Genomic DNA, 17,075 nt, shown 5'->3' on the forward strand with positions numbered 1-17,075 from the left:
CTTTATCAGTGAAAATAGTGCAATCTGGACTCCCTCTGCCTTTCTTTCTAACCTTCAGGGAAGTCAGCCAGGCCGTGATCTTGTGCTCTGATAGCTGGTTTAGGCTAGCCTCAATTTGAAACAGATATAATATCAGAGGCAGCTTTGGATCAATAGTTGGCTATTCCTAGTTCTTCATCCAAGACCTGTATGCAAACAGAGGTCAATGCTTACCTAATCAATGACTGCAAATACAATTGATCCACAGACTTGGCTTCCACAAACCCAGGCTCTGATGTGAAACTAAATTGCTGCTCATTGTGTGTAAGGATTGGTTGTGAAAAGGCTGATGCTGCGGTCTCTTCATGTGGGATGGTAGGTAGCGATGGGAAAGATTCCCATGGTAACAACTCACAAGCGTTCATGCCAACATACAACTGAAGATGGTGATTGCCAGTGTTACTAATAGGAAGAGCATTTTTGTTCACTGAATGAATAATTATCTGGCATTGAGCTACAGTTGTATGATAGGTAGAGTTGTTCCTGATCAAAACAGCATTCAATTAAGGTTTAGTTACCTTGAAATTTAGTTGACATGAGGCATCCATGTTTGAAAGCTTTTCAGAGACACCGGTATTATTTACTGCCAAGTTGTGTACTGAATATTGAAGCTTTAAAAAAAAAATCCTAAACTGGCTCCTCCAAGTAAAAAAGGAACATTGCTTGTCTGAGAGATTCAACGCACAAACATGCAGCATTACAAATACTGTATGCTGCCACAAGCACATCATGTGCCTTTTTTAGTTGAATTTATGTTTACGGAGGTATTGAAAGTCAAGTCATGTCATACTTTGCGTGCACAATGTCGCATTTTTATTAGTAGTCAGTGATTAACCCAGAAATTGTTGTGTGCAGTTACTGAGTCTTTTGGAAGCTGTAGAACATTTGATTATATTTACATGCAACAATAAAGCCACTGCTGCCAGAATTGTCTGAAGATTAGTTGCGTGACTCAACCCTATAAAATTCAACCAAAGCTGTTGCAGTCATAACTAAAATACCACTCTTGCTAGATAACTTGGAAAGAAAGCCGCACAACACACAGCTGTTGTCCCTGTAATCTGGTATTTTTAGACGAGGAGAGAAAGAGAGAAACAAACAGACAATTGGAAAGATAATGGAATGAGAACGAGATGACTCAAAGTCATCAAAATGTGTGAACTGAGAGCAAGATTACCTCTGAAAGGTATAACAGGCCAGTTTCCTGTGCGTAGATGCATAAACATGTTACATTATTTAGCATCATAATAACACTTGAGTGCAGCTATTTAAAATTTAGAAGCTGCAGAATAAACTCATATTTATACTCCTGCCTTCAAATGACTTTTTTCAGATTTAACCACTTAAACTGAAAGTTTTCATACCATCTAAAGACAGCTGTGGGTCATCGAAGTAAAAGTCATCCCATAGTCTGCAGTACAGACCGATTTACATAGTCACATAGTTTTAGTTTTACTTTAATTTATATTTCACATATTTAAAGAAAGAAAAAAAATAGTATATAAGCAACAAGTTAAAAGTATAAAAGCAAGAAAACAAAACAAACAAAATCATCAGCATCATGTATATATATATATATATATATATATATATATATATATATATATATATATATATATATATATATATATATATATATATATATATATATATATATATATATATATAATGCCAGAAAAATAATTCAAATAAGGCATTCTATGTTTGATTCATTGTTTTTAACAATGTACAAAATAATGGCAAAAATTGGCATCAATTTAAGTGTAATTACTAAATAAAGTGTTTTATTTTATACAACATTACTCATTAGTTGCCCTTTTCTGTCAAGGATTTAGTTTGTGTTTACTGTTGGAATCACCATCAAATTTATCATCAAAAATCATCATCAAAATTATCGGCTTAAAAATAATCTGTTTGATGTTGCAAAGAAAACAGGGCACCATCAGAGACCGTTTTCACCAAAACACCAACACCCCACTGCCTCATCTGCATGGAAACCACATCTACTTTTGCCTCTCCTTCAACTTTCCTGGCACACGTGCTACACCAAAAACAACATGCATCGCAAGGTCAGAGAAAAGCCACTTCATAGCACTGTTTATTCTAGTCTTTCCAAGGCCATGAAAACAGAGGTCCTCCTGTACCTGCATGACTCTACAATTTGGTTTTTGGTTTCTTATTATTCTTATTATAATGAAATCATTCATGTTTGCATGGTGCACTTGTGAATTTCAACTAATTTTTCTCAAAGGAATTACCCTTCCTCCGTATAGTTGCGATGTTCTCTCCTCTCTTGACTTGAATAATGGATGTTTCCCTTCAGACTGACACCACACTGAATCCCTGCTCTCTGCCTGTCCAGCAGTAGAGAACAGAACGGTCAAGGTAATACGAGCAGAGCGGTGCACCCGCTAGGTGGGATGACTGCAGCCTTGACTCGTGCCGTCGCTGCCATCTCTCTGCCTTTAGTTATTTTTCTATAATCCTACGAGCACATACTATCTCTGCGGTATTCGACACACATGCACACACACATTCGCACAGAGAAATGCACATCGATATATGCGTGTGCACACACACACACACACACCAGACAGATGGTTGAAGCTCTGCTCTGACAGAGGCTAAAGCACAGGGCACCTCCACTCTTCAAAGTCTCTTCGTCTCTCCTCTTGCTGCTTTTTCAAACGCCATCTGTAGCCATGTTACTTAAGACAAGGACATTGCTTTTTTTTCTCCATCCCTCTAATTAGAAGAGAGCAAGAAGTGGGTTTCTTTCTGCCTCTGCCATATTATAAATCTTTTGGAAAGGCAAGTCTAATCATTTGATACAGTTGGCACAATATAGCTCCTCAAAAGATAAAAGGATGGGGGATGGAACCGCAGAACACCTGAAAATATCTTAAGTTTCTGATAATGTATGCGTGCATCGGTGCATGCGTCTGTCTCTGTGAGCGTATGGGCCTGCGTACAAGGATACAGTGCACTAGATGCATGAAACTGTGTGTTTGAGAGAGAGAAAATGAAAGTGTGTGTGTTTCATTACCCAGCAGCAAGGTTTCTCACCTCTCTCCTCTCTTCTGGTCTCTCAGAAGAGCAGTCATTTCTCTCTGTCAGTCAGTCAGTGTTTTGGGAAATGATAGTGGGTTTTAGAGAAAGAGCGGCTTTGTTTGGGCAGGAGCAAGCAAGAATAGCACTGTTTCCTTTCATCATCATCCTTTTACTGTCACCTCCTAACATTCTCCTCTGTCACCTTCTCTCCTTTTGTCCTTTCCTTCCTCACTCCTCGTTCCCACTCTTTCCCTTTCTCCTTTTCATTACTGCCTTGCTCGTCCCCACCCATAGCACTTGCTTCTCGTCTCCCAACCTCTCTCCCTGTGTTTCCCCCACCTCAGATTGAGGTAGCGTGTTATTAGTAAGGCAGCCAATGTGCCTGTCGGTGTGTGTTAGAGAGAGATAAGCACAGGTAGAGAGAGTTACATAAGCCTCTGTTGATTACTGTGGAGGAGAAGGAGAGCAAAAAACGAGAGTGAGAAGAAGAGGAGAGAGAGTGAGAAAGACAGATTGCTGTACCTTAGTAAGTACATTGTGCTCTAATGTTGCCTTTATGGCTGGCTGGCGGTTGATAAGTAGCCGAGGCTTCTGGGGCTGGTTGAAAGGACAGTCATTAGGTTGGACTCCCTCGACTGGCAGCTTGCTCGATAGATTGCAAGTTTGTTTTTGTTTGTAATGTTAAAGTTAAAAAAACTAAAAAAACATCTCAAGGCTTAGTACGTTAATATGGCATGACAGCTGTTATATGAAAACACTTGGGTAAACTTTGATTGTAATATTGATTAATTTCATCTGCATGCAGTCCTTTAAAAAAATAAATACTTAGATAATGGAAAAGGGTAAGGCTGATCATATCTTATATTTATCCTACTGTCAAAAAAATCCCTTAAAGAAGTATAGTCTGTTGCCAAAGCCTAATCTACTGCCAGATACTTATTACCTCTCCACTGTGTATTAATCCATGGCTGAAAATAGTCCCCAACAAATGCAGTTTTTGTCCTGTATGAATGATGCTTTCCAAAAACTACAGTGTCCAGTTGTTTCATAAATATGTATATTTGAATGTTTTCAGTGATTTGATTTGATGTGACAACTTCAGAACGCATTAAGAAAAAATAAAGTCATGGAGTATTTGACACACTGATGTAGTGACTGGTGAACTTGATGAACTATGATACGAAGGTACATTCAGTATTAGATGCAATGTGAGGAGTTATATGTGAAGTACGCAAAGTAAAAGAGAGAACGAGCTGGTCATATTAGGTCAGCAGATGAACACTGTTTGGTTTCACAGTATCACAAACATGGTATATCAGTTAGTTCATATTTCACACCACCATCAGATTTTTCTCCTGCAAAGCCCCATCGATCTCTTCCTCCTCTCTAGTTGCACTAAACACAATACAGCAGGAGTGTTACACAGCATAACCTTGAACTGTGACTGAGCACTGACTTCACCCTGCTGTGTCTGAGCCAAAAAAACATTCTTTCAATTTTATTACCTCAACAACTTCTTAGTAAAAATCTTAAGTGAACTACATTACAGGCTCAGATTGCTTGTCTGCACTGGATACACTAACATGAGATAATCACACTTAGGCGAGATTCATGGGTGATGGAATCAACTGCCACCTCAGCTCTGTCACATTCCTTCAGTGCTACTGTATAAACTCAAGGGCAAGTATAGCTGGTGCACACTTACAGTAAAATACAAGTACAAACAGAGACATCTTCAATCTGTCTTTCATACAGTTTCTCACACACAAACACACACACACACACACTCCGCAATTGGTCACAGACAGTTACAAATCTCTACTCCTCTTTTCACACTTCATTTTCAATAGCACCTCTTCAAGTTATCACTTAAGTATGTGCGTGTGTGTCTGTTTGTGCTGCGCCTTCATCTGTATGCCAAGCGTTTGTCTAGAGGCCCTCCAGCCAGAACCAGCTTAGGAGCAGCTCAAGGCCAAACAAGTGTGAGGATTAAAGGACGAGTACAGTCCTCTCTTCTCCTCTCGTCTCAGTGGAGGAAGTGAATGAGCAAAGCTCTCCTCTTCTTTAACTACCGCTGAGGTGCCCTTGAGCAAGGCTCTTAGAGTTACCAAGTGTTAGTGCTGAAAACTGTCCAGAAATCTGTCCAGAAATCGGGCTGTTTCCAATTAGCAAGGAGACGCTTGCTGTTCAGTAAATGTACCTGTCTAAATAGCAAATACGAATGCTCACTACCAATCATAGTTACTGACGGTATCTGAAAAACAGCTCTCCCCAGAGAAACAGCAGTGACCCCCATTTTACCCCACATATAGCACATGCATGACAACTACAGTAATAAATGAAGAAAAGTGTAGGAACAGCAGTGGTTGTTGTTTTCACTGTGTAGATCCCATTAGAATTGTTATTTTTCAGCTTCTGACAAGCTAATTAAAATGTACAGGTACAGAGTTGGCACCTGTCAGGGGAGAGGGAGCCTGGAAAGGTAAAAATGAGAATTCAACAGAATAATTTACACTGAATAGAAGTTAATGAGATCATCAAGCAGACCTGAGGAAAATGTTGTGGTTCAGGTCTCTGCACAGCAGTGTGTGTGTGTGTGTGTGTGTGTGTGTGTGTGTGGTCAGTATGAGTGTGAGGGAAGGTCGCTTCTTTTGCAAATTTAGAACCTTGTGTGCAGAAAATTGATTAGATGCCTAATAAAACGTAAGGGTCATTGTTTTATGTTTTTACCTAATTTCAGTGAAAAATAACCAGAATGGGTTAAAAAGAGCAGATGAGTTCAAAACAACTGCTGTATTTTCTCCTGCTGTAAGAGGACACTCTGATGAGAGGGGTTTACAGTAAACTAGGTCCATTTGCAATGTTGACAGCTAAGAAAATGCTTCCAGTAGCTGAGAGAGGCAAGGAAACGGCAAAGTGCAAATGAGCTATTCACTCCCTCGAAGTAATTTAAACCAAAAGCTCAAAGTAGTGTTTGTGCTGCAAATGCTTCTCTTAACGTCTACTTGCAGCCCCATTTGTGCATTAGATCAATTTTAAAAATCCAATTTTAAAAAACATTTTTGAATTAAAAAATAAACATCAATAATTTATCAGATTTATTTCATTTTATGTATTTTTTCAATCAACTAAAAGCTCAACCTAAAATTAACTTCAGTGGAGAATCACTAAGATATTTTCCATTGATCATGGCTTTCAAAGAGTGGCTTTTTATGTTGCTGCTTGGCTGGAAAGTAAATAACCTTGTGGTGTCCTGGAGAGAAAAAAAGAAAGAAAAGGGGGAGTGAGATGGTCAAGGTGCTTCTCCGAATAAGAATTCAGGAGAGCGAGCACTATGAGACAAGCCAACAGGAAGTATAAAAAAAGAGATGAGGAGAGGGATGGCATGTACAAAAATGTGGAATAACAATAAGGTTGGCTTTTTATGTGTGAGAAAGAGACTGCACACAATGATGCTCAAACACAAAATTCCCTCTTTCTCACTGCCTCTCTTTTATTCAGTCTCAGTCACACAGACATGCCTGTGTGCACACAGTATTATGTAAATAGTCTCTTCAGCAGAGTGCTGCTGTCACTGAGCAAGCATCCTCTGGGCCATCTAGGCAGCCTCATTAAAACAAGGCACAGCATCCATTAATAGATACCAGTGCACACACACACAAACACACATATATAAACAGTCAGTTACACACACACAGCATTCAGGGACACCAATAAAGGACCTCCCAGAAATGTTCTAATGCTCTAAATGTTCCTCTCAGGTGGCAGTCAAAAAGTATCTCCAAGGAAACTGCTCAAATGTCACTGGGACCAGTGCATGAAGAGTGTGTGTATGGCTGACTGTGACTGGAGCAAGCAGACAGGAAGAATGGACTGTGTGGCTTTAAACAGACTGAGAGCCAACGCCACAATGCAGCCCTGTATGCCCAGTCTACAGCTGGTGTGTGTGTGTGTATGTGTGTGTGTGTGTGTGTGTGTGTGTGTGTGTGTGTGTGTGTGTGTGTGTGTGTGTGTGTGTGTGCGTGCGTGCGTGCGTGCGTGCGTGTGTGTGTGTGTGTGTGTGTATGTGTGTGCTACTATCACCCTGTTTGTCTCTGTCTACTGACTCCCTCCAGACCTACAGTACCTTTCCATGTATTTAATGCAGCACATTAGGGTTGGTTTCGGGTTGGTGCAGGTTCAAAATAAGACTAAAAAATAAAAATACATAATAAGAACTATTTGAATTCTTGTTGGAATTTTTACATGCTGGCAAGCTTTATTTATTCAGGAAATCTCCCTGAAATCAAAATCGGTTTTACAAGAGAGACCTGGAAACATACACCACATCACAAGACAATTCAGTCACACAAAGCAGCCTCATCACACAGCCTGCTGATTAAATTGGTCAACATGATTTCTGTTATCAATCTTCCATAAGAATTAGAATTGCTGTCTGTTATAGACTTAGCTTTTCTCTGTTCAGTTGTGATGTCTTTTTACATGGTAATACATACAGTCACCTGTAAATCACAGTTTATAAATTATTCATACACATTTGAATAGGTTCTTTAAAGCCTGCAGCAATCTGCTTTCATAGCTTCCTGTCATGCTTTGTACTGTTCAAATATGTAAAAGGTAACGTTTTAAACTCCACATACATACTGTACATTGTACATATGCACAGAATATGAATGACGCTTTTAAACTCTGTGAAGTAAAAGGGACCCTGTTTGTTTGTGATCTGCTGGCCCCGCAGGTGGCTCCCGAGGTGTGGGCTTCATCCGCTTTGATAAGAGGATAGAGGCTGAAGAGGCCATCAAGGGCCTGAATGGACAGAAACCATCAGGTGCCGCTGAGCCTATTACGGTCAAGTTCGCCAACAACCCCAGCCAGAAGACCAGCCAAGCCCTTCTGTCGCAACTCTACCAGTCTCCCAATCGCCGATACCCAGGCCCTCTCCACCACCAGGCTCAGAGGTTCAGGTGAGTACTGGGATGGCAATGGAGGACGGAGTGAGGCAGAAAAGATTCAAATTGGGAGGGGATTTGTTCAGGTTTGCAGTTACAGCATGGGGGATTTAAAAGTGTATTATTTTAAAGGAGTGTAGTCAATGCAGACTTTCCCAACCTTGGGGGCTGACGCGAGGAAAAGTCTCCTAATGTTCATTCGGTGACCCCAACAAAACTCCTTAACAGAGTGAAGTGAGTATGTGGTTTCATAATTTTGAAAGCAGTCATTGTGATTGAATCACCAGCTTAATATTTGTAGTAGCAAAATGAAAACAAAAAAATGCCCTCGACATTATATTAACAGGAATATTAATGGTAATATTGATGAGGAGGAGAACAGTGTCCCTGTGCTCCTGCTCACATGACGGGGTTCTGCTCAAAAGGTTGGGAATCTCAAAGTTAATGTTGAAGTTCAAAATACTCTAATGGAGAGCAACGGGTAGAGCTGTTTGCATAGTATAGTTAGCACTAATAAAATTTACAGTGGGATTTAATAGGATGTAATTGATAGTCTATCATAGTGTAATCAACATTTCTGATATGTCAAAACACATTAAATTAAACATTACTGGTGTGTTTGGTATCCTTTAATGACAAACAGGATTGCTATGTGATATGTCGATATGAGACAGATTTAATGTCTAGAGGGGATAAAACACTGATGCGAGTCATCACTGTCCAACTCAATAACATTATTATTATTATTATTATTATTCTTGGTTTATGTGATGATGAATGCGTTTAATAAAGGAAACACGTCTGTTCTAAACAACAGGCCTGATTTGGAAAACATTTGCACCAAATGCAATTTACAGTGTTCCAACAGGAGATGTTGCGCCTACACATAAAGAGCATGAGTCATTGCAATATCCCTGTATCAACAATGATGCAGCTTTTCTACTGTGACCATTTATTTCGGCAAATATATCCCCATTTGAACAACAGGTGTGCGCTCTGCACCTGGTGCAGGTGTCAGTAAATCAGGTCCTGTGAGCACTCTGTGTGGGTCCACCCAGATCAGAGAGGAACTGTTCATAAGAGACTGTGGGGTTCTGTCGTTCACAACTACGTATTTCCCTTCATTTCATCATGCTGCCATCGTGATAACACTTCCCAGATAAATCCCTGTGATGCCTGGGCAAAAACATGTATTTGGTAAAAAATATTGTAAATATACCATACTTTTACCATGACCATAAAGCCCTAATCCTGGATTATTTTTCAGTCAATTCTAAGAAAGTTTTTTGCCCAGGTGAGCCATCACTTAACATCATACAGTATATGAATACTGTATATATGGCACCCTACCTGGTCATTTCCTGTCACTCACTAATGACACAAACAATCATTTTTCTTTATTTAAATGTTTTACAACACCTAGGGATATTTAGGGCTCACTCCTCCACAAAAACAAAACACAAACAGGTGATCTTATGATTCAACGCTCTATCATCTGATCCGACAAGAATGTTTTAGAATTGTGGATAGAATATGTGCTTATACAATTTTCTCTCTCTTTCAATAACACTAAGCCGGTCGTGCTGTTTACTCTCCATCAAAGTCAGAGCTTGGAAGGTATTTTTCTTCTGGAGCGGCTTCCCTGGTGTGACACCTGAGCGATGTAGCGTGGCTGTGTGTCTGTGATACGCCAAGCCAATTTACAGGCTCCGCAGGAGAGCTGTCGCTTCTCATCACAACTCACAACCACAGGACACTTCCTCACTGTGTCCCTGTGCTCTTGCTCTCTGCTCCCCGGCCCTATACTAAAACCTCAACACTTTAGAAGCGTTGAGGTTTTTGAAGAAGAAATGTGCTCAATGTGCACTGTTTCCCTTTTTTAACGCAGTCTTTTGAGAACAACAGAGCAAAAGGACATGTTCTATGTTCTTATTAAGTATACAGTTGAGTCTGTTTTATTGTCATTCCTTCAAGAGATGAAATCAAAGTTTAAGCTAAAGAATATATTATCAGTGGGTGTGTTCCAAACTTTAAAAACTGCAATATTCACACTGAAAATACAGTCTACTAGATCTACTACAGAAAACTGATCCCTCTTTGACATCCTTACAAATTGCTACACATTGATAAAACCCAAGTAAAAAAAAAACTGGGCAGAAGTCAGAACAATCCTCTTGCATTTATAATTATATCGATCCTGTGTGTCTGAATCATGTGGTTTTGCTGTAACACAAGTAAATGTATAATATGCTTGTATGGTCCCTCTCCAAGACAGCAAACATAATTGACTCAAGCACAATACACCAAGCCTTAAATCCTGGCTCGTTTCCGATTCTCTGTCGTTAACTAATGGTACTAATTAGCAAATTAGCCTTATTATATCCAGGGCAGGAGCCAATTGTAATTGAACAGATTTTTGTTTCAAAAAAGAAAAGACAAAAACGCCCATTCCTCCATTAACATGCATTGAGAGAAAGCACAAAAGCCCCATTGTTTATATAGAGCTTGGAGAGGCAGTGTAAAAGCTGGCAGAGTGTTTGTGTGGTGAGTGTGCATCAGTGTGCATTTGTACATGTGAGCGAGAGAGCGCGAGAAAGAAAGAGAGAGAGAGTTAGCAGCAGGTTGTTTTGTTGTGGCCCATCGGCCCGGCGGCCAGCAGATGTCTTAGTGCTCCTGGGCCTGGAGCGCCTCTCCTCTGAGCATCCTCTCCAATTGACTCATTTACCCACAAAGCAGCTTCCTTGTTCCCTTCCCACGTAATGGGCTAATTACTGCTTTAATGATTCCGTATATCCCTTTCTCCACTTTTTCCTTTGTTTTAGGGCTGCTTTCGTAGTTTTCTGATAACGTTTAGTGAAAAAGTGCTACGACACAGATACATGTAAACCCACATAAGTAGTGCTACAATTTATGCATAATATTTATGTAGAATGTGAAAAGGTTTTGTAAATTAACTGGACTGACAACAGTGTGGGGATTTCAATGTGGGCACTGACCACAATATATCTTAACTGCACAGTTTCAATATTTAAATGCAGTTTTAAAGTTAAGCCTAAGTGTGAAGTAACTTGTGAGCCAGTATTAACATAATGTTGCATTACATTACTGCAATCTTGATTGAGTCCTGCAGGATTTTTTATTTTATAAAGCACTTAACTACAATCACCTGGCATCCTGGGGTTTAATTGTCCCTGATTAGAAGCCTGTAATCTCTAACATACAATGTAGATTTAATTTGGAATGCTTGAAATAAATTGTATTATCGTTATAATTATTATTATTCAAGTTATTTATTATAAGCCTTCAAAGCTTAACTGATTTCTTAATTGCAATCCAATAATAATGAAGTTGTGTATGTAAGGTATGACAATATGTAGCTTCTAAATTCGGTTACCAGTAAAATTGATGCCTGGATTATGATGTGGTGTAAACAATCATTAAATAGATTGTGATGTTTACTGAAACGTTTTTGTAAATACTGTGTAGCAGTTGTTGCAAGAAAGTAAAAATGCTTGTGGACTCAAAGAGACAAGGAGAAAACAACCCCAATAGTCAAGTCAAAGTCAGAGAGTTTGTAGTGTTTTCAAGAGAGCGAGGCATCACTGGCCAGCTGTTGCTCAATAAGCCGTGGCCCCTGTCCATTAGGCCAGAGGAGTTAATAAGACATGAGACAGGCCAGACCGAAGTGAGGAATGAAGGTCATTGAGTCACCAAGCAAACTGCATCCATCCAAGAGGGCCAACATTTTTTACAGCCCACAGGTTTCTGAAGCCCAGCTCACAAACACAGAGACTCACACACACAGCCTGCTGGGTTCTTAAGCCAAACACACACAGATACGCACAAACGCACAAACTTTAGTCTTCTCTCACTGACTGCAGTAGCTTTAGCTCACGGGTTGAAATAATTATGAAACCAGAACATTTCCCCAAACTAACCCTTTTAGGCAGAGGACACTTTCTGACTAACAGTCAGCCATTCCACCTGACCTGTTAGCAATTAACAGGTTGACCCCGAACACAAAGACAGACAGTCACAATTTCATGGCTAGTTTAATGTTCAGTTATGTTTTTTGTTGGTCCACCTCATTAAAAACATACTTATCATCATCGCCTCTCTCGCTCACCATCATTCAAATGCCAAACCATTACACTGACAGAACTCTGGATCAGGGCATTTACCTCATTTCCTGCCATCTCAGGTGTTCTCTTAATTGAGGTAACACAAATTAAAGACCATAATTTCTGAAAAGAAATTTTCATTAACCTCCATCTTTTAATAAACCATCAATGTGGTGGCATAAATTGTCCACATGCAAACTTTTGCATGATTTGCCATTGCGTAGCACTATGGCTAACCTAGCATTCTAGTATAGCCGAGTGCCTAGTTCTCCATATGTGACCGTAATACTGAACTGTGACCAGTCCACTGCTGCAGTCTTGTATTGACATTAAAACAGTCACACGTACGGTAATAACAATGTGCTCTGGCATTAGCTAGCGCAGGGCTTTGCTGAACTCGGGCAGTGGCCGACTGAGCAAGTGACGACCATACTGATGGTACTGTAGATTCATCAACTATGATGATTGCATTTTCTGGTGGGGCTCCTCAGTGTAATGGGCCAACTATAGATGGGTTTGTTTGTTCTTGAGTGTGGAGGACCATGCAGTTCCTACAGGGACTTAACATTAGTTCCATTGAGTGAATCGACCATCTGCCCACCATTAACCCCAGAACCCTCCTTCTCTTTACAGGCTGGACAATTTGCTTAATATGGCCTATGGCGTAAAGAGGTAATTAAAAACTTCACCGAATGCCAGATGTCCATGTTGACTCAATGATTTTTCAATATCCTTTTTTCTGTTCTTTTTGTAGTTTATGTTTCCTTGTATTTTTGCAGTCACTTTGCGTTTGACAATTTGTTCAAGGTCAATTGCATTTTTTGGTTCTTTGGTTTGTTTGGTTTTTTCCTCGTCAGCTTGAGTTGGTTTCAAAACCCTACCAACCACTTAAGGTGTTTTCAATGGTGATGAATTTTGCTTTGTTTTGATTATGACAAGTGCTGGTGTTTGAATTGTGTTGAATTGTTTTGGGTTGTTTCTGTGTACGTAATGGATTTTGTTCTCTGGTGTAAAGCTCCTGATTTCTAGGTGTGTTTTTTTTTTTTTCTACCGGATTCAGGTTCTCCTGCCTTGTCATTCTACAGCTATAGCTTAATCCTATCTTGGGAACAAAACTCTCTTTAGAAGCAAATTTTGAATCTACGATTTTTAAAAAATTAAACATCCACCATCGAATATGTACACAATCCTCTGGGTATTACATCTATGCAGTGGAAGCCATTACAAAAATTATATATCGCCTTAACGTCTTTTGGTGCCACTAGCTGTGATTAGATCATGTTTAGCTTAGCTAGGACAAGGGATGAGGCTGGATGAACCTGGATCCCTGCTGGAAACAGGAAATGTTGTTTCACTGCAGACAGCTCCAGCTTTGCTCGGCACTGCTCTGCTCGAATTCCTTCCTTTCGCCTCCATGTTTCATTTTGCTTTCTTGCTACCATACTGTAGGTGTTACATAACCCAGAGCAGCAGCCACTATGGTGAGAGATCTTTCATGTGCTGATGGTGGCATCTTGCATGTTGCAAGCACAGGGGACACCGTCTGAAGTCAGCTTAACTACTCAAACAGGAACACGGTTTAGCTTAAGAGAAATGATCCTTTAAAAAAACTCTCCTAAAAAGCTGTCGTTTTGACAGATGCAAGAATTCAGGACTAGTTACAGAATAACACTGAAAGTGATGCAGAATTCACAGGTTTAACCTTAGCACCTCTATTGTTCAATAAGCACAGTGCGCTCAATCTTAGTCTTTACATCATTTTCTAAAGGTGAAAATAGTGCCTGATTCAGCGGTCCTGATTGCATAGCATATCATCAAGTTAGAAGTACTTTTCAGTGATCTCAGGTTATTATATGAAAGGAAAGAGAAGAAAGGTGTTAAGAGCTGGAAATGGTTGGCTTTAGAAAGGACAGAATAGATATCTGGTCAGCTAACACTGTTGCTATGCAACCCCTGGTCTCGTCCGTAACATTGGTTAGTGTTTGGTCCCGCTCTGATGGGTACGCTCACATGCACGTTTATACATATACACACACAGACAGGCACATACACTCAGGCACACTCGTCTCCACGTACTCACAGTGGCAGTGTTATCTAGTCTCCAAACCGTTACCCTCACACTTTCCCATACTAGAGCTTTTGCATACAAATCACCTGAAGTTTTTTACAAGCCCAGTAGGAGAGGCCTGAATGCAGCTGAGTGTCTCGGACAAGCCCTTGACATGATGAGGCCTGTTCAGATTCCACCTGTTTGATGCTGGAGAAAATATTAAAATCGCCTCAACAAGACAATGAGGCCACGTAGAGATACATGTAGAGAAACTAAGGATTAGGACCTGCAGCTACAACCCATGGTGAAAATAAATATAATCTGTTTCAACTTGTCTTAATGATACATATATTCATCGTAGTATAATCTGTTTATTTTATACTGCCATGGTACTTCACACATTTAATCAAAAAAACCTTGACTGTAGTGAGCCCTTGCAGTCAATGATTCAACCACTTTAGTCCCTTGCATTAAAGTCTACAGTAACCACAATGGTCAGAAGCAGGCTGTGCATGACCAAAGTCATGCAGGAAGGTCGTAGTGATTGCTGGCCATATATAGTCGCTGGAGAGAGAGGGGTGGGGGCACTGAACAGCAAGCAGCGCTATCGATCAGTGCCACGAGCTCTGAAATAGAACAGAACAGAACACCCTGCAGACTGCAGGAGGAGTGGGAGGAATACACTTTGTACCTTAATGCCACTGGGCTGTAAAGTGCTTCCATTTTCCATTTAGTTTGCTCCCTCTTCCCTCCCTCCCTTTCCTTAAGAAAGCAGCCTTCTCTGAGACAGCTGCAGCAAAGCGGAAATCAATTAAAGCACAACCAATAATGCCTATAGTAGTTTCTTGAAGAGGTGGCATAAGAAATGAACCTTTTTATCTCATTTACCTTTTATTTAAAAGTGGGGTTTTTTTTCTCCTTTCCTTTTCCTTTGAGCGGAAAGGCAATTAAGTGAAGTCAACTGAGGATTCAAATCTCTTGCATCACAAGAAAAAGGAGAAGATTATGAGGCGAATGAGAACAGATTTAGCAGGCTGGTGCATGATCTTTGATGAATTTCTAGCAACGGTTTAATTCAACAACTTCCTGCAATTTAGCTCGTAAAGGAGCCACTCAAGGACACAAAGAGAAAACCTTCGTCTGCATCTCCTTCAGAGGAAATATAGCCCAGCATGCAGCACTGTCGTCATTCCCGACAGGACGCATTTCAGAAATGAGGAGCTCTGAGAGGATTAAGTAGTTAGGCGGTCGCACATCTACACTCATGCATTTAAAACATACATGCAAGGACAATAAACATTCATACTTATGCATCCTAATTCATCTGAATTGGCGTATCGGGCTTGGAGATCGGTGTTTGTGGTTTTATTGGAAAACTGTAAATATTCAACTTATTACATCTTTAAGCTTATTTAGTTTGGTTGTACACAGTAGTGAGTCATGCAGGTGAGCATCATGGCAAGCTTTTAGAGGTGAAAGGAGGATTTCATATAAAAAATGTGGCTATAAGATGAAGATAAGGTTTTCACAGGTTTATGGCCATTTCATGTACAGTACATGCAGACACTATTTCACTTTTTGCCTCGAGATGTTCCATTAAAACTTATCTTTTCTCTCTTCCCTTCTTTCTGCTCTCCTTCCGTTTCCCTCGCTCTGTCTCTTCTCTCAGGTTTTCTCCCATCACCATTGACAGCATGACCAGCCTGGTTGGCATGAACATCCCCGGGCACACCGGCACTGGCTGGTGCATCTTCGTGTACAACCTGTCCCCAGATTCCGATGAGAGTGTGCTCTGGCAGCTGTTTGGGCCGTTCGGCGCAGTCAACAATGTCAAGGTGATCCGTGACTTCAACACCAACAAGTGCAAAGGCTTCGGCTTCGTCACCATGACGAATTATGACGAGGCGGCCATGGCCATCGCTAGTCTCAACGGCTACAGGTTGGGCGACCGCGTCTTGCAAGTCTCCTTCAAGACTAACAAGACACACAAGTCCTGAACTTTGACAGGTAGAAGCAGTTGCCCCACGACTCTGTCCAATCCAAAATTGCCCCCAACCCCCCGCCCCCACCTCCATCCGTCCCTTAGCCCCTTCAGTCACTACCACTACCACCCTACTACAGCCATCCAACACAGCAAACTCCAACCGGAACATAAAGCAACCGACAAACCATCAAACAAATTGAACTAGAAATGGCTTATATTATAACTTTGGACCTATAAGCCAATGTTGCCTAAGTATTACAAAAATGAAATGATGAAAATGTTCAGTTTTTGGAAGTTCCTGTGATAAAGCAGGCTTCTCTTTGTCGTATATTCTTTCTGTTTGTTGTGGTTGTTAAGATGATTTTTCTCTTCTGTGTAAACAGTAGCAAATCCCTGTATCCCCTTATTTCAGAGAAGAGAATGTCCTTTTTAGATTGAAACCTTTTCTCTGTCTTGATTCAGGATTTGTTTTTCTTTTGTAAATCCGGATCCACTGTCGTTAGTATTATATACCTCCCTGTCGGTGAAAGGGAGGGGGCTCTTTTTTTAAATTGGTGAACCATTCATTCATTTTTAGTGTGTATTAAAACTTCCCCTTATCGATTATAGATGGGATTCCACAGTCCCAGTAACTCTGATGTAGAAAAAAAAAGAATTTCTAACATTGTTTTTGTTTTGTATCGCAAACAAAACATAATGTCTTTCCTCACAGGGGTTAAGGGAGATGGGGTGAGGGAGGGGATGGGTTAGCTTTCCTGATGACACGTTCAGTGATTTAAGAAAAAATAACACTGTTGCCAAAGAGAAGATCTCTTTGCTTGAAAAAATGCGTTTAGAAAAAGATAAAAAATAAAGAGAAAGAAGATCTATTTTTATAAATG

The 17,075-nt window shown here is 40.3% G+C and overlaps 1 protein-coding gene across 2 annotated transcripts in view; it reads left to right on the forward strand.

The window, feature by feature from the left end:
* The window catches only part of elavl4 (ELAV like neuron-specific RNA binding protein 4), a 74,187-nt gene extending 57,980 nt beyond the window's left edge, over positions 1-16,207 (forward strand). Inside the window, exons 7-9 of one of the 2 annotated variants that reach the window (XM_062423771.1) lie at positions 7,817-8,054; positions 12,794-12,832; positions 15,880-16,207. In XM_062423771.1, coding sequence (XP_062279755.1) covers positions 7,817-8,054; positions 12,794-12,832; positions 15,880-16,207 — 605 coding nt within the window. The remainder of the gene's footprint in view (positions 1-7,816; positions 8,055-12,793; positions 12,833-15,879) is intronic. The other variant, XM_062423772.1, reaches the window with a different exon arrangement.
* Positions 16,208-17,075: the final 868 nt, after the last annotated feature.

Source organism: Scomber scombrus, chromosome 8, assembly GCF_963691925.1.
Source record: "Scomber scombrus chromosome 8, fScoSco1.1, whole genome shotgun sequence".
Taxonomy (NCBI): domain Eukaryota; kingdom Metazoa; phylum Chordata; class Actinopteri; order Scombriformes; family Scombridae; genus Scomber; species Scomber scombrus.